The 18,692-nt window shown below is 38.2% G+C and overlaps 1 protein-coding gene across 1 annotated transcript in view; it reads right to left on the bottom strand.

Moving 5' to 3' along the window:
- The window catches only part of LOC150079139 (neuromedin-U receptor 2-like), a 289,047-nt gene extending 271,006 nt beyond the window's left edge, over positions 1-18,041 (bottom strand). The window contains exon 1 of the mRNA XM_090382811.1: positions 17,862-18,041. Coding sequence (XP_090238937.1) covers positions 17,862-17,967 — 106 coding nt within the window. The 5' untranslated portion in view covers positions 17,968-18,041. The remainder of the gene's footprint in view (positions 1-17,861) is intronic.
- Between the last annotated feature and the right edge of the window lie 651 nt (positions 18,042-18,692).

Raw genomic sequence — 18,692 nt, 5'->3', positions numbered from 1 at the left:
ATGGCTTCTTTAACCAAACCGCTCGGCGTTCGAACACATTATTGATTTATTCTCGGAACTATCACTCCAGGAGGGAGCCTGAAATCAAGTTAGCCCCCCCCGTGAACCAGTTTTTTTCTTGATGAGCTGTCTCATCACAACGATATTTATCTGTTTTTTTATTTATTGATTTTAACTAATGTATACGCTCCGCTTTTTTTGTACGAGTATTTATTTATTTTGTTTATCGACGCCATTTGGATTTGTGCTCAGTTTAGCGGGGAAACAGACTGAGAACGCGATTTTAAGGATTAACTATCTCAGTGCCAACCGTGTCAGATGTTTTCTTTTTCACTTCAGTAGCCGAATACTATTCATACAGGATTATTATCCAGTCTCTAGATATTTAAAAAAATTAAAACAAAGCGCCACAGAAAAGAACTTTTTACACAGTCAGGCACAAAATTTAATGGACGCATTTTTTTCAGAAACAAAAAGAGTTGTAATGCTCACCGGAGAGGGGCCAAGATTTACATATCATGACGTTACACAGCGTACGAGTAAAACAAGGAAAATAGCCATTTTTAATTGTATGAAAAAGAGTAAAGCTGACAGATGTTGCCTGCACGTCCATTTAATCGTCTTTTTAATGAAAAGAACCTGTGTTTTGCAGCCTTTCTTTCGTTTAAGCTCCCATTTTTGTAGCACGAATTTCATGTTCAAGATAAATCTCTTTAACAAGAATACGAGATTTGAAGTAACAGGAATTTGCGATAGACAACGAACTGACCCGAAGTCCTTGGAGATAGCTGAATCTATCGATGAACACGGGCTACTTTCTCCGCTTACAGCACTTCCAGCGCACGTGTGGTTCCTCTGACTGGACGTTCTCGAAGGACTATCAAAAAAGTTCGCCGTGCTTGCGTGCACCGATGGCATTATGAAACCAAAATGGTGTAGCACAGCCCATTTCTATTGGACAAACGCATAACATTTACCCAGTAGGTGCTGAATAAAATGGAAACAGAACCATCTTGGTTTGTAAACATATTTTGAACTGAAGAAGCATACGTTTTCATTGAGTGGGGTGGTGAACTCAACTGCTTATTTACATTTGGCTCTCAAATCGCCACATCAGTTTCAGGAAAGCCTTCTCCATTCTCCGAATATGACTTAACCAGGCGGTTTTTCTGCTTCATTTATTCTTGGGTCATTCTTTCGAAAGCCCTACCTATGATAGAATGGAAAGCACATTTACGAAAGCGCCAGTGCCTTCAAGACAGTCCCGTGTATAATGGAGAGCAGTCACATATCGCTCGATACCAGTTTGTTAGACTCTATTGTGCGAAACGTTTGCACTTGATAAAATAATCGGTAGGAATTTCTTCATCAGAACAAAATATCACCGTAGTCAATCCTGCAGATTGACTAAGGGGATATTTGAAAGGCCCTGTTTACGATGACCTTGCTTCTTTAGTCTTTAAAGAACAACATTCAACATGAGTTTTCGCTCATCTTTACAGACTTCCTGTAGTCGAGTGTGAACAATTCCTGTTTTCCCTCGAATATATTTTTTTATGAAAACCCCAAATACAAGAAGTATTAGAACCTCTAGTACTTAGTACCGTGTTTGGGTTGGAAGTTAAGTAGACGAAAGAAGATATTTGTTGACATTAGACTTGAACTTCTGTAATTTTCAGGAAATACTTATGAAGGAAGGAGGTTCCAGAAAACAGAATTTGAATGAATAAATGAGGAAGATGAAAAGTTGGTTCTGTGGGTTTGAAGTTGGACAGTAAATGGATGTTGGCGGCACATGTCCGGACTGTTTTGAAAGAGAGAGCGGGAATTATAGAAGCCAATTCAGAAGAATAGTGCCCATGGAAATATCTGTAGAAAAGGCATGCAGCAGAAACAGTGCGTCTATGAGACAGCGAGTGGAGAGACTCTGTTAGAGAGGAGTCCTTAATTAACCTAACTGCCCTCTTCTGAATGGAATCTAGGAGCCTGAGAGAGGTTTTGGGGGCACCACCCCAGATGTGGGAACAATATTCCATGGTAGGGCGGATTTCCGATTTGTACAGAGTGAACAGATGTTTTGAAGAAAAGTAACGCTGAAAGCGAAAGAGAAAACCAAGTTTTTTAGATGCAGAGGAAGCAGTATTTGTAATTTGTTTGTGCCAAGAGAGATTAGAAGTCGGGGTAATCCCCAAACGAGATATATCATCTTGCCTAGAAATCGGAGTGTCAATCAAAGATAAGCATAGGAGCAGAAGGATCCTTTTTGCGAGATATAAGATAGGACAGATTTTGAACGATTGAAATCAACTAAGTCATCGTTGTCCCACTTGAGAATTACCTGGAGATCGGCATTTTTTAAGGAACCGGTAGCGGATATTCGAGAAATTGAAGCTGATTGAGCAGGGCGAGGTTTCTCAAGCTGGAAAGTGGAATGCAATGTGCTGTTATCAGCAAAACTATGGATAGGATTTCCGTCAATCGGGACATTAATATACAAGAGGAAAAGAGTGGAGAAAAGAACTGAACCTTGGGGGACACCGGCATTAGTGGAGAAGTTAGAAGACAGAGAGCCATCTACCATCACCCTCAGCGAGCGATCAGAGAGAAAATTAGATAACTAATTACAAAAAACATTTGGCAAACCATAAGATGGAAGCTTTTTTAGAGGACCTTTATGCCAATAGTTATTCTGTTGCCTGCATAGTAAGATTTTTGGAATGAACAAAATAAGATAATCTTCTCAATGGGAAAAATTATATGGTAGCAAAGATGCTGAAAGAGAAATAAGGGAACTATTGAAATAATGTTGTTTTTAGCCATAAAATAGCGTTATCTTCCAAAGAGTCAAATTTACCAAAGGTATTTCAAATTTATAAATATTAGCAAGGAAAATAAAAAAATGTTAAATGCAATGTCTGCTTAAAGTTATGAATCAATGAGCTGGACCTACAGAATATCTTTGATATACTAGATAATTGCAATTTAAATACCGTAACTGTGCATTCTAATACAATGAATTATTAAGATTGGATTTACTGCCCTTATTTAAAGTAAGGGAACATACCTAAGGACATTAAATATACCTTTCCATTTGAGTGAACGGAAGTTCAAGCCGCACCTTACAATTAGATTGAGTTTCATCTCTGTTGGTTCATATTAGTTGTCCTTTTAGATGTTTAAAATGACAGATGCTGTAACATTTCTTTATTTCCCTTGCTAATATAAAGTTGAAATGTTGAAATGCTTTTGGTAAATTAGACTCTTTGGAAGATAATGCTATTTTATGACTAAAAACAACATTATTTCAATAATTCCTTTATTTCTCTTTCAGCACCTTTGCTACCATATAATTTTTGTTATTGTAAAGATTATCTTATTTTATTTATTCCAAAAATCTTACTATGCAGGCAACAGAATAAATATTGACTCAAAAATATTTCATGAATGGTCTGAAAGAAGCAGCAGATCAGATTAGCAGATCACATTGCAGCAAAGTTTTCCAAAAACAAATTATCCAATTCTCACCATCTACTCATTTGGAAGAATACGTGGCATGTTAACCAATATTTTAGAAATACTACACTTGTTAATAGAAAAAGATATCCAGTTTCTGTTGTAGTTGTTTGTATTATACAGTTTAGTTCCCAATGGACGAAATGCCGAACACGACATAAGGCCTGGAAGTTATTACCTGAACATCGTTGCCAAAGCCGAGTGCAACGCGAAAGGGAAGTTGTTGCTTCTAACTACAGATTGGCTCATTTTAGGTTTAAATCTGCTACGAAAATGTCAAGGTCTACTCAATTTTTTTGAAATGTCTTACAGGAAATTCTCCTTTCAGATAAATTCATTTATAAGACGAGTTCCTTTAGATTCGATTTGTATTTGTTTCTTTGGCGAGGAAGAAAAAACTTCTAAAAGCGAGAGAGGGAGGGGAAAGAAAACAATTTCCAACAACTTCTACAAACGCGCTACATACAGAAAGTGCTCGCTTCTTCACTCAAGAATTTCCGGAGAAAAAATGTCTTAAAAATCAAATCCAACTTGGACATGGAATGCTCAGAATTTTTCGTTCAATTTCTTTATGAATAAAGCATTTCAGAACACCACATCCACATCTTTAAACTGAAAAGTCACTTATATACAGGAGATATTTTATTCCTACATTAAACAGCTGACAGCATCCGAACAGATCCAAGTAACTTCTTAAATATTGTTTAAAAATGTGACTCATTAATGTGATTTAAGTTTTTTGCTAAAACTGAATCCACATCGTCAGCAACATGCAGAGAGGGAGCTCAAATAAATGGGGAATTTCTGTGAGAGTAAGCAACGCCTCAGAAAAACGCACTTAAATATTCATGGTTCGTTCTTCCTGATGCTAAAGAAGAGGTACAATCGTTTAAAGTTGTCCTGTTTGAATTCATCAGATTGGTTAGTTCGTTGTGGTTAAAATAAAGTGGAGAGGGATTTTTGATTTGCAATCTGAAACCGAGCTATTCAGCCGAGAATATTTTTTCAAGGTATTTGCGAAACACTGGAATACAACGCAAAAGTTTCGATACGAAATGGTTTTTTTTATAAGAGAAAATGTTCAATGATAAGTAACGAAAACTCGTAACCGTATTTATTTGCCTAGATGTTAAAAGGACAATTCAGTTGAATTAAAGAATTTCACCAGAAAAAGTCGGACATTAGTTTTTAATATCTGCCTTAATTTTCAAAGAGGACATTCGTTAAGTGATAGGCTGCATTTGGGATCGTTCAGTTGTCAGAGTAATTTGCCTTCACTCGATGTAGGTGTAGCTTCTTGTATCGAATATCATTCCAGCAGTACTAAAATAGACGTAATTGCGCCAATGGGTGGAGATCATGTTATATTAAAAGGCTTGTGACATCCTGAATCTGGGATTACTAGATCATTTCCTGTGGGATTAACTGAAGAAATGATTTAAGAGAAGTCTTTGAAATCATCCTATTTTGACAGTGAACATTTAACAACTACCGAACCTTCTTTGCATAAGTTTTAAATTACAATTCTCATTCTCGAAAAACGCTTATATATCTTACTGACACATAAGATATCAATCGTGTAATAACTCTAAGTCAAATTTCCTAACTCTTGACTCACCCTGTACATCCAAACAAACACGCATTATTTCTCAATTTCTTGTAAAATTCGAAAAAGCACTGTGAAATACAGATCGGATTTTTATTCGCTCTCTGACTACTATTTTTCCATATTTATCGCTTTTTAGAAACACATTAAATGTGTAAGTTAGTATTGATAATAACTTAAGATTCTCAAGGTTCTCCAAGAAGATATTTTTTACTTAAAACTACTTTTCCTCAAAATCTTTAGATTTTGAGGAAAATCTAAACAAACCTAAGTGTATGAAGATTAATACGGAAGACTAGTGAATTCAAGGTTCAACTGAAATTGATTATTGAACTTTTTGCTCCATTCTACATGACTTGACAAAAGAAACGTTGTTAACTTGATTAGAGTAGAGCATTCCTTACATTGGCTGGTTACAAATTAAATCAACGAATGCGTTAATGTCATCGAGACTAACAAAGTTACAGTATTAGATTCACAGGTCGATAAGGTTAACGATGAATCCAAGAATCACGATTTCACTGTTCCACACAATATCAAATCAGTCGCATTAAAACACGAGGAATGTAAACGTATTTGCACAGATGACAGTATGTCCAATCCCACAAAATAGTGTTTAATTTATTCGTGCTAGACATCTAAAATAATTACGTTTCTGTTCTTACTTGTCTTTAAGAACAATCATATGATTTGATATTCTCGAGAACACTCACATCGTCATTTAATAATATTTTACTTTTGTTCTTCTTTTACCAATATAAATGAATCTGCTGTAATTCGGATTAGCCTCGTAAGACATTTTTTTTAAATTTATTATACTAGGGCATTCCCTGTCAACAACTGGCATCCCCGTCATATCATACAATACCTTACTTAGAGACATAAAATAACATGAATCCACTTATACAATATATATATGTTTATGTATATTGTATAAGTGGATCCAGATCAGTGGACACAGATCCAGTTAGTCCAATCCAGTAAAAGACGCTCAGGAAATATACCACCATTAGATTGGAAGCTCACTAAAACGCCATCAGTCCATCAATTATATAAAATACACATTGATGAAGTTCACACTTAACGAAGGTGCCACCAGAAAGAATCCACTTTAGCTGACTTAATTCAATGTAGTTCAAAAGAAGTAATGGGTTCACCAAATATGTGCTCTCCACTTGAGATACATCTTGGCAGACTGTAAACGCTATTAGCAGCAAGTTCAGATAAACCAAATTAATTCCACTCATCATCAGCAGTTCATCAAGTATATATGATCACTAAATCAGAATATCGTCTAAGCTGAAACTCTTAGTAACACACAACTCAACAGGGGAGATGCAACTAAGCAGGCATTGGGAGTTGAGCAAGGTAGAGCAGAGCAGACTAGAGGCCATTAAGAATTTGAATTTTGCAAAATAAATTGGCTGTTTTATCCAGCCAATGTGAGAAGAGCTCTAGAAAAAAGCTCTACTTTCATCATAGCGAGCCAACTCACATGACATGCTAGTTCATATGATTTGTGTATTATATCTGTACAAGTGTGTGTGTGTCTGAGAGAGAGAGAGAAAGAGAGAGCACGCGCTCACTAGTTGATTTGCATGCTGCGCGGCCTGAAAAACCAGAAATAACTCAGAGAGAACTATACCCCCCTCCATGTTCCATCTGAGGGCCGCTAACTACAATGCGGGTTGAAGAGGTCTTAATAAGAATTCCTATAGTTCTGAGACATTATTTTAACGAAGACTATTCTAACGAGCTATGGTAAGGAATTTTCATTGCCTGCTGTGCATAATGATCTTAAAGAGTTAAAAGTTTACCGACTAGTTGGGAACATTTCTTTAGTTAATGTTAAGCAGCATCGCATTCTTAAAACTAGAAATTAAAATTATTTCGACTTGATTTTGGTATAAAATGCCGTCAGTACGCCTCTGGTACCTTCAGATCAAATTCTGTTTCAGGCTTAACTTCAGAAAGCCAACTGCGATGCTAATAGGGCAATATCTCATTCAAAAGTCGAGTTGTCTTGAGAAACACTGCTTAAATCTTTGTGAACCACAGCATAAATATAAAATATGGGTTTCATTGAGAAAATGTTCCCGGTGTATCCCAGGGTTCTTTCAAAAATAGATAAAAACAAGTCAGTTAATGTATTCAGTGCGTTACATTTCAGGCACGTTCGATTTTTTCATAAATTATTTGAATTATTTCCCTGTGATTAATAGAAGTGAAAAGTAAATGTAGTTATTTCCTTATCAGTTAATTACTAAGATTATAAATTCACAGGACACTTAATAAAAACTGTATAGTTTTATGTTCTCCAAATGTAACCTCAGTTTAATTACAACTGCATAATAATTATTACTCTTCTCTAGTATACTCTTTTCTTTTAAGAGATCTCTCTTTAAAATTCAGGATAACTTCAAGATTTCATACCCCACGATAACTTCAGCATTTATATTGGTCCGATTTAATGAAATTTGGAGCGGTTCGACAAACACTTTTAAAAGGCCCAAATATAAAATATCACGAAAACTGTCCACTGGGAGTCGAGTTGTCCTCTGCGGAAGGACAGGCATGATGAAGACAGTAGGCGCATATGCAAAAGCCCATAAAAACAATAAATTTAATTATCCAAAAAAGAAAGAACATACAATTTTTAAATCTGGTTACCAATTTCCATTAATTTTTTTTCGAAAAAAAACGGAACAAAGTGGTTGCTCTTGTAAACATCGAATTTCGAATCTCGTCCATGCAGGGAGGAATCTTTATGGACCTTTTTTTCACAACATAGCTAAGTTAGTTGGTCTCAGGCGAGGAATGAGTGGTTTCCCTCAGCAAACAATAAAACAATCAAAGAAGAAACGAAAGTACAGGTACAATATACATGCACTTTCGTTTCTGTTTTGCTGAAATAACTTTAAATTACGGTCTCCTGTTCTAGAATCATTTATAACCGTGAACATGTCGTCCTTATTCATTTTTCTCATGCTTCTCAAAGCCTTAAACACCTCAGTCAAGTCTCCTCTAAGGCGTCTAGTTTCCAAGCTCTGCAACCCACATATTCGAAGTCTTTCCTCATATAGAAAGCGATCTCAGCAGGCGAGCTACACGTCTTTGGATCCTCTCAAGAAGCACAATGTTTTTCTTTAAGTGCGGTCTCCATACTTTAACACAGTATTCCAAGTTTGGTAGCCTTATATAATGGGATTATGACGTCCTTATCTCTACTAGCAATTGCTCGATAAATCATCGATTAGACACCATGGGCCATCCCTGCAACCTATTTACAATGCTCGGAGAACTTCATATCTGACCGTATCGTAACACCCAAGTCCCTTTCCTCCACTACTGGCTTTAGTTCAACTCCACAAAGTGTAAAGTTATTTTGGGGTTACTGTTCCCCAAGGTGTAATGCCTTACACTTTGCTGGATTAAAGTATAGCTGCCATTTTTCTGACCATCCCTGAAGTCTATTTATGTCACGCCCTCTATCCCTTCATCGATGTCATTTGTGAAAATCAAAAACAACAGTGGTTCTAATACTGATCCTTGGGGAACCCCACTTCTTGCATCAACACAATCTGAGAATAACCATTTATTACAACCCTCTACCTCCTGCCCTGAAGTCATTCTGCTATCCATCTAAGGATTTCTCCTGTGATTCCAGCCTGTTCCAGCTTATAAAGTAACAGCTCATGTGGGACTGAGTCAAATGCTTTGCTGAAATCCATATAAACAATTTCGAAATTATCTTGAGTGATTCATGGATGATGATGAAGTCTACAGTATTCTTTTCCTAGTACTTTCCCTGACATGTCGGTACAAATTAAAATCATCTAGTTGATTTTAAAATTTTCTCCCCCATGTTTTGTCCTTCCATTTTCTCCAATCAATTAGAGACAAATTGAAATCACCCTTACGTGCCCATTCCATTTACATGTAGAGGCTCTCATCATAGTCCTCACAATCACTTGACCTGTAGATTACTCCTACTCGCATTATACCTTTGCTTCCAACTATTCCACACCATACAGATTCTATACTAATTGAGAGAAATTTTTATGGAAATGAGAGCATGTATTAACAGATTAAACGAGTGAATAGATTGAAGGTAAATGAATACCAGTTATGTGTATGCTTGTCAGTTTATCTTGTATAGAATACTTTATTCTATACAAGTATGCGCATCAAAATGGGTATCAAATATGATTCTATTAACACACCGGTAAAACTGACATAATCTCCATTTTGTTAAGCAAGAACAATTACTTTAGGTTAACTTCTCCGTTCCAGTAGTTCATTTTCGCAATAATTAATTACAACTTACGCAATAATTTGACCTCACGCAAAGGATTACTTCACGATGCCTTTTCGTAATAATGATCACGACATGCCGGCCCAGAAACTTAATGAAAGTAGTCCGCGGGATCTGACAATAAAACAGAGCTTTTGTGGTAGAGAACAATCAGATGGAAGATAGAAATATGTCTATAAAAATAACGTACGCTACATACAAGTATGTTAGGTACGAGTACATTGTATTTAAAAATAGTTATTAACAGAATGGCGTGCACAGGTTATTTTTTGTGGTCCGTGGCTCCTATGTGAAATACAAAAATGTCAAGAAAAGTTCCTCATCCCAGGTAAGATCAACAAAATTCGTCGATACCCACTGAATATCATTTTTTGATCTCTTCATAACTGATGATGTGCTGATTTGCCCTGGTTTAGCTGCAATCCCCCATCGCTCGGTATTCTTCCACTACTTTCATCACTTCTGATTGTACTCTGTCGTTGATCTTCGGTGTTTGATGCTTTCCTTCGAAACAGCGAAGTGCTTCAGTCATCAGCAGCTTATGCGCCGTTAAACCCCTAGAACACACATTGGTAGGACCATTTCTGTGGTTGTCAATATCCTCTTCTATGAGCAACATGTTTATGATACTTTGTTGTATTCGTATTTTCTATGCTCGTTTCTCTAAAAATATCACGAGACAATGACACGTATTTCCGGTCATTTATTGAGATCAGACAATGAAACTGTTCCACGTTCTGAAAAAGGCGAAAAGTAATTGAGAGAAAGAGAAGGTTCAGTACTCCGACCCACATTGGAAATTTCTATAAATAGTATTGCAATTAATAAAATAACTGAAGATTCTTAATATTATTTCCGTGATCTTTATTAGGTAAGCATGGTTATTACTTATAAATTAAAGGCAATTGTAATGTCATGGTTCTGAATAACTGTCTACAAATATCCGTTCTTCGAGGAACGGAAACTAAAAACAGCTAAGATAAAACCCATCAATCACAATAAAGCAGTACAGCTAGGTCACATTCATGATGGGCAATAACTACCCGATTTGTACTGTCAACTTGACATGACATTATTGATGGATAGTAGGATAACACAGTGGTCAGACATTTTCATTGTCTAGACTATGAAAGTTGGGTGCGGGATGAACATACAAACGTCTCTCAACCAAATTTTCAGTACTTGAATATTGGATGCGAATGGTTGATAAAAATGCTATTTCCGGTGAAGGAAATCTTGATGAAACAAATCTGTTTATTTTAATAAACAAAAAAATTGCTCCGAAATGTTGCACGGATATCTGAAATGAAAGGGAACATTGGCATTCTGTTTTCCGTGAGGTTTTGGTAAGAGTCCAAGAAAATATTCATGTAGATTATTCATGTGACTGCTTGTACTATTTCACCTGTATGGTGGTTTTCTTAAGGGACATTTATATTAAGGTTTGAATTAAAATTACGAACGTCTAGCATCATTCTCACGAATAAACCCTTAAAATTTATTGGTATGACCGGGCGTAATAAGGTCCTCAGGTCTTTTTCAACGACACAGTGTATCAGAATGCGTAAAAATCTGGCAAAACTCGTTTTTTTTTCCAAGTATTAAGATTTTATTGAATAAACTAATCGTTCGTAATAAGTGAAGCACCGTTCAGCAAACGCATTTAAGTAATTAACTAAATTTATAAAGAAAAAAACCAGAAAGAAAACATTCGATGTAGTCTCAGGTTCACTGCTTCCAGAAGCAGTTTCATCCCACACTGGCAACTTAAATAATTGTTGACGTTGGCGTACCAGGAGTTCTGTCTTTGGAAAGTTTTGATATCCACTTCGGGGCAAAGGCCTTAAATTTCTAATAAATGGATCTGATGACACCAGAAACTGATGGATCGTCCTCATTCCTCGATATTTTTGAGCGATTCTACCCCGTCGGCATTGTTTTAAATGTAAATTCGACGCGCTTCTTCCGATAGTTGGCTATTGGAATAATGGCTAGTACTCTTTTGAAAGACACTTGCTGTTACGTACTGATTGACAGACTCCCCAGTGCTACGCTTAGTTTCATAGTATTTGCTAACTGCGAAGGATCCTTAAAAGAAAGCCGCGATGTATTACCAACATCAGTCAACCAGTGGTTTATCTCATTTTTAATTTTATTATTATTCTTAATTCCTGGGTATAACCCCCATGCGCAAGCACACTTTGGGTGACCACCCAAGTGTGAACCAACGTAAGCAGAGATCGAGGTGTAGCGCCCACACCACCTGAAGGAATGCCGCCCCTGTGTGTATTACCAGGCAATACTAAGTGGCAGATGACTCTCATCAACCGGTGCAATATCACCGCTTTGCTTATTGGAGGCTTGAAGTGGTGGAACCCATGATTAGTCTCCAGAGCTAAGTTCCGGTCAACCCTTCCCCATCTATTCCATCATGCAGTATGACTGATGGCTTTTGAGATTATGATGAACATCGTGGCGAGATCCAATCTTCCTTACATTTCGAGGGTACAGCTCTAAAACGGCGTTCGCAGGCCGGCCCCTAGTTAGTACACCGAACCGAACCTATGGGTAACGCTCCAGGAGGCTTCCGGATCAGCTAATGTATAATCTTGCTACCTATACTCTCCCAGATAGTGACTGGAGGGAGTCCGAGTAGTGGGTATGGGAGGGGGGCATCGTCGAGGCCACGTTAGTAAGTTATGTCAAGGATCTGGGTATGTGTACGCCATATCCAAAAAATTTCATTACTTCATACTGCATTCCCCCTACACACATTTTCTTACTATTGAATACACCATGAATTGTCAAAATAACAGAGTAAACTTATCTGCGAAAAGATCTAACCCCCCCCCCCCCCAAACACTTTCTAGTTCATTTCACAAATATACGTGGTCTCAGTTCTAATGTCAACGATGTCCATTTCCACTTGGCTGCCAAACCCCATGTACTTTTTCTGACAGAATCTCAGTTATCGGTTGATTTAACTATTGCTAATCTTAGTTGCCGAAATTATTCGCTGTATGATTCCTTTCGCCTCAAAGGTAGTACTTGAAATTCCGATATTCGCTATCAGAGACTTGGTAATTTGGAATCTCCTCTGGCTTAAAATCTCTCTACCACATTCTGTCAAATACATGTATTGTTTCTACGTTCTCCCAACTCCACTAATCACTTGCAGCTATTTGACTTCCTCTCTTTGCAACTGGACTTTCTCCAGTCCAACTTTCCTAACAGTAAGGTAATTTTCCTTGGTGATTTTAATGTTCACAACTCCAGCTGGCTTCCGTTTTCTAGTCACGCCAATTCATATGGTCGAGGTGCTGAGGCTTTTGCAATTACTAATGACCTCGCACAGATTGTTCATTTACCTACCAGAACCAAGACAATCCCATCCATACAACTAATAGACTATCATTTTCTCACAAAAAACCCTTCCAAGAACATAGTCGAAGTCAGTGGTCCTTTCGGCACCTCAGATCACTACTTGGTGATTGTCTGTTCTCCAATGGAGCCTTTATCTCATGCTATTCCCAACCTCGTGTTGTTTGGCATTACAAGAATGCAAAACGGGACGACATGCGAGATTTTTTTCTTCTTTTCCTGGGTCAGATTAATGTTTCAAAACTTCTGATGTTAAGTTTGCCGAGATGATACTATATCAGTGAAATTATTCTTGTAGGAATAATTTTACATCAAAGCTCGCAACAATTGTAAAGCAGTTATTAATCAGTCGAAACTAGATTTTGAACAGGCTAAGAGTAGAAAACTTGCTTCTTGCCATAATGGTAGTCGAGCATTCTGGTCTCTTGCCAAAGCTATTGGCCGCAACCTTTGCCCATCTCTCTACTCCCACCTCTGTCAAAACCAGATGGTTCTGTTGTCACTTCAGGCAATGATATAGCTGACCTGCTTCATCCCATTTTTCTTCCAACTCATGTATTAATGATCTTGGTAAAACACCTCCCGCCATTCCCAACAAGTTCCATTCAATGCCTCCTGTGGTCTTCCGTCAAAAGGATATTGACGAATCTTGATACTAAAAAAGCTCCAGGTCCTGATGGTATTTCTCCACTTGTTCTCAAAACCTGTGCTCTCCTGAACTTACTCCTATTCTTTGCCGCCTTTTTCCCTTTTTATTCCAAAGGTGTTTTTCCTTCTGCTTGGAAATTTGCTCATATCCAGCCAGTGCCTAAAAAGGGTGACAAATCTCTCCCATCCAATTAATGTCCCATTGCAATTACTTCTACTCTTTCTAAAGTAATGGAGAAATCAATTAACCGCTAACTCTTAAACTACCTAGAAACCTACCGTCTGATCAACGATCGCCAGTATGGATTCCGTCAGTGTCGATTCACTTGTGATATTCTGGATTATGTTACCCATTTATGGACAAATTCAATGTAAAAGTTCGGTGAAACACGAGCAATTGCTCTTGACAACTCAAAGGCTTTCGATCGTGTTTGTCATAAAGGTCTTCTAAAAAAGCTTCTATCTTGTGGTTTGCCCACCGTTTTTTGTAATTAGTTATCCAGCTTTCTCTTTGATCGCTCACTGAGGGTGATGGCTCTCCGTCTTCTAACTTCTTCACTAATGCTGATGTCCCCCAAGGTTTAGTTCTTTCCCCTACTCTTTTCATCTTGTATATTGACGACCTTCTTCCATTGACTGGAAATCCTATCCACAGTTTTGCCGATGATAGCACATTGCATTCCACTTTCCATTTTGAGAAACCTTGCCCTGCTCAATCAGCTTCAACTTCTCGAAAATCTGCTACCAATTCCTTAAATGCCGATCTCCAGGAAATTCTCCAGTGGGGCAAAGACAACTTAGTTGATTTTCAATCCTTGTAAAACTCAGTCTTGTCTTATATCTCGCACAAATGATTCTTCTGCTCCTATGCTTATCTTTAGTGACACTACAATTTCTAGGCAAAATGATATATCTCTGTTGGGGATTACCCTGACTTCTAATCTTTCTTGGCACAAGCACATTACAAATATTGCTTCCTCTGCATCTAAAAAAAAAAAAAAAAAAAAACCCTTTGTTTTCTCTTCCTCTCTCGGCGTAACTTTTCTTCCAAACAGCTGCTCACTCTGTATAAATCGCTAATCCGCCCTGCCATGGAATATTGTTCCCACATCTGGGGTGGTGCCCCCAAAACCTCTCTCAGGCTTCTTGATTCCATTCAGAAGAGGGCAGTTAGGTTAATTAATGATTCATCTTTAACAGAGTCTCTCCACTCGCTTTCTCATAGACGCACTGTTTCTGCTGCATGCCTCTTCTACAGATACTTCCACGGGCACTGTTCTTCTGAATTGGCTTCTATAATTCCCGCTCTCGCTTCCAAAACAGTCCGAACACGTGCCTCCATCAACCAAGATCCATTTACTGTCCAACTCCAAACTCACAGAACCAACTTTTCATCTTTCTCGTTTATTTATTGAACTGCCGTTTTCTGGAACAACCTTCCTTCATACGTATTTTCTGAAAATTACAATCTACAGAAGTTCAACTCCAATGTCAACAAATATCTTCTTTCGTCTTCTCAACCTCGAACGTAAGCACGGTACTAGGTACTATTGGTTCTAATACCTCTTGTGTTTGAAGTTTTTATTAAAAAAAAAAAAAAAAAAAAAAAAAAAAGTTAATTTTTACCTATTTTCACTTTTCTGCGGTCGTCATCACTGTGAACTTTCCATTTGTTTGATTTGTAGTCATACGGTTTTGAGAAGGTGGTCGCTGTTATTTTGGTTTTTAGGAGCATTAGCAACTAAGGCCATATTGCTCCGAGGATTATGCGGTGGTCATTCCCTGACCTTTCCACCTCTTCCGTATTTGATGGTCACGGGCGCGAACCCCGGTCTAATCAAGAAGCGGGTGCTACGCTCCGCTGCTCCTGCCCACCTGGCTACGGAGGCGCCTTGAGATGGTGGGCAGGACGTTTGTGTCGCACCGCAACAACTCTGTTCCCTTAACCGTGAGGCATGGAGTTTTGGACACCTTTGCTTGCATTCACTGTGTCCCTCAAATCCTCACACAGACATCCAGATAGCCTTCTGAATATTTTTCTAACAGAAACGTATATGAGCCTTCAGTCGATCGATACTTTGTGAAAGGTGTGTGTGAAATTGACCGTGTGGAAGATTTAAGCGTAAACCACGATAAAAACTGAAACGGGAAGCCGATTCCTTAAATGTTATATTGTTCAAGTATTTAATACCATAAGAATCAAAACTGACGTTCGTGCAAGTGATCTTTAATACAACGTGAAATATTGGGTAATCGTGGAAGTAATTTGTTAACTCACGTGAAATATTGGGCAACTTGTAAATTCCTGAGCTTATCAGACCGTTTTAGGAATTTTGTATTAAGAAGGCACCCTCATATCATTAAGGTACTTACCCGCATCTATGAATTGAGACATGACAACTTTGTAGTCCTCACGGTACACGGAATCGAAGAACGAAGTCCCACTACGAGTGACGTCACAATCTTTTTCAAGCGGCCTCTCAACTTAACCACATTTTAGACAGTTGCAGGCAAACAACGGACTGCTGACACCTGTCACCTGTCACAATTTGCATATTACGACGAAGTAGACATCTGTGCTTAAAGCAGAATGAATATCAAACTCACAGATTAAAACTTCCTATTATTATTTTTCCTTTCGTTCAGGTTTTGATAGGTTCTGGCCCACTGTCCAATATGGTTAACCACAATATTTACTCGGAGTAATAAAAGTGGTCCTCCCGAATGTTTTCGAATTGAGAAAAGAAAACTACCGCTCATCCACGAAATATAGTGGAGTAATAACCACGCGCTTTGTAATGGAAATGAGCCACCCAATCGTTTTCGTAAAGAGTTGATCCCCCGAGTGAGCTGCAATTATTAACTTTAGTTAATACAGTAATTGCTACTCAATCGTACTTTGGGGTGTAGACGATCAAGCCAGTTGCGGTATCTCTAGAATTAATCGTCCTCCAATTTGCATCGATTCAATAAAATTATAAATCTGATACTGAGATACACTAAAAGAGCACATTACTTAAACTCCTGTGAGACAAACTAAATTAATACAAAGGACAAGCGGCGGATCCAACACTCATCGATTGTAAGGCTGAATATAACCGATGAAGAAGTAAATTTCAATATTTTTAATGAAGCTCGGTATAATTAAATCACTTTTTCCGATTTTTAGCTAACAACCCACGAGGATGAGTATATACCGCCCCCCCCCCCCATATATTCTTTACTAAGAATCGGAAAGATTAAAATTAGCCATCATGAAAACTTTTCTTTTTAACTCAAGGTATGCACTCCGTTTGTCGCTCCCTTACTCACATTCGTTTCATTACAGATAAATTTGTTTATACCCTGCATTCACTATTGAAAATGCCAAATACAGGGAATAAACGGAAATTGGATCTGCGTCATTGCAGCAGAACAGCTCAAACGGTTAATTGGGGGGGAAGGAGTTACACTTCGTCGCAGAGCACGGATTGGATCTTGCAGCGTGCATGCCGGTTGTCAACACCCATTACCCAAAGACCACATAAGATTGAAGGGAGTTTACAAGATGGGGATTGCGAGAATTCTATGGCCTTTTGTGGTATCACGTGAATCCGAACGAGAAGGGTGTACTCTGTACTTCAAGTGACCACGACTCGGCCATTTCATAGTTTAAAATATGTGGCTACTGCATTACATTTGTCAGTTTGTTTGACATGACGAGTCAAGATTCAATTAATGAATCATAACCTACGGCTCTTTGTGTTTTACTTACAGCAAAACATCTTTGTAGTTAACCACGAATATTAGTGCGTTTATGTTTGGTAATACGGAAACGGCAAGAAATTTTGTCTTCGGTACAACTGTCCAATTGAATACTAGCGGAAAACTATGCATAATTTGTCGCTCGAGAAGGTGCAGAAGTCGAACGTGCCACTCGAGACTTCTGCATAGTACGCGGAAGTTGAAAATTGCACGCAAGTTTCAGCCAGCCACAGAGTACGACTCATCTGTAATGGGGGAATGCAAGGCCACAACACACGAACTGAATGATACAAATTATGAGAAAGGAAATGGCGGTAATAATCAGGAACAAAAGATTAATCAGCAGTGTACAACGAAGCATCAACGCTTGAATCTGTAATTCTGTTTAATTAAAGAAACAATAATAAACTATCTGTTCCAGTTTGTCAACCTCGTTATGTAACATAAACACCATATGGAAAGCTGACAAGTATTCGTATGAAATCTGTCCGCTTGACAATAACGATGCCATTATTCAAGCAAGGACGCAACCGCAATTCGCGAGAGGTCAAAATAATACAATTTAAAACTTGTACGAGGCCCCTCTCGCTCTCACGATATGTAAGAGAGATGACTGTAACCAAGTAGCACCAAAATAACAATTAATAAACTTACTTGGTCTTGCGACGGCTTCGACGAATGTACCAATTCGGCAACGGAAACGCCAACAGCCCCCAGGGAAAGAAACGTTGACGAAAAGAGGTAAATGTCTAGTGAGCATCCTAACAAATATCGTCAGATGCAAGGGTGAACATTATCTCTTTCCACGAAACAGTTCTCATAACATCCAAGGGCCACTTCTTGCATAAAGGTGAACATGCAAATGGGGTGTCCCCTATCAAACTTCAGGAGGAGAACACCAAAACACAACTCGAATAACAACCGGGAGCCAATAAGTGTTGTCAGAAGGATTTTTCGTGGGTTAAACAAAACGTAACTTCGTAAAATAAAACACCCCCGAGGCTCACTGGCAGAGTACCTGCAGCTAATAAGAAAGTAGGTCGGAATAAAGCTTACACATTGCGATCACTCCTTCGGTCACGTCCTGCTCTTCCCCCCCCCTATTCTTTTATCACGAAAATCGTTGTTTTGCAAAAGTTTGAGATAGATGTAACACGTGTTCCCACGAGATCGGTTGAAGCATGAAGATAACTTAACAAGATCGCGATGTTGGAGACACGTGGGATGGCACGGAACGCGTAATCTTCCCGTGAAGAGGGAAAGAAACGATTTGGACTGAAAATGAAGGGGATCATTAATTGGCCTTGCAACGGGAAGCAACAGGGGAGGGGTAAAGCAAGGGTTGAAACTGTTCAGTTCAAAAGTGAAATTACACACGCTTAGCCCATGGCCCATTTCAGGCCATCTGCAAGAGAAAATATCTATTAATAGATATTTAATGTGTCAAAAGAGACTTATTGTTAAATTTTAGGCGCATCAGTGACT

The sequence above is a fragment of the Mastigoproctus giganteus genome, chromosome 10 (assembly GCF_048544385.1).
Source record: "Mastigoproctus giganteus isolate SK-2022 chromosome 10, ASM4854438v1, whole genome shotgun sequence".
NCBI lineage: Eukaryota > Metazoa > Arthropoda > Arachnida > Uropygi > Thelyphonidae > Mastigoproctus > Mastigoproctus giganteus.
This window is presented reverse-complemented; position numbering and strand designations above follow the sequence as displayed.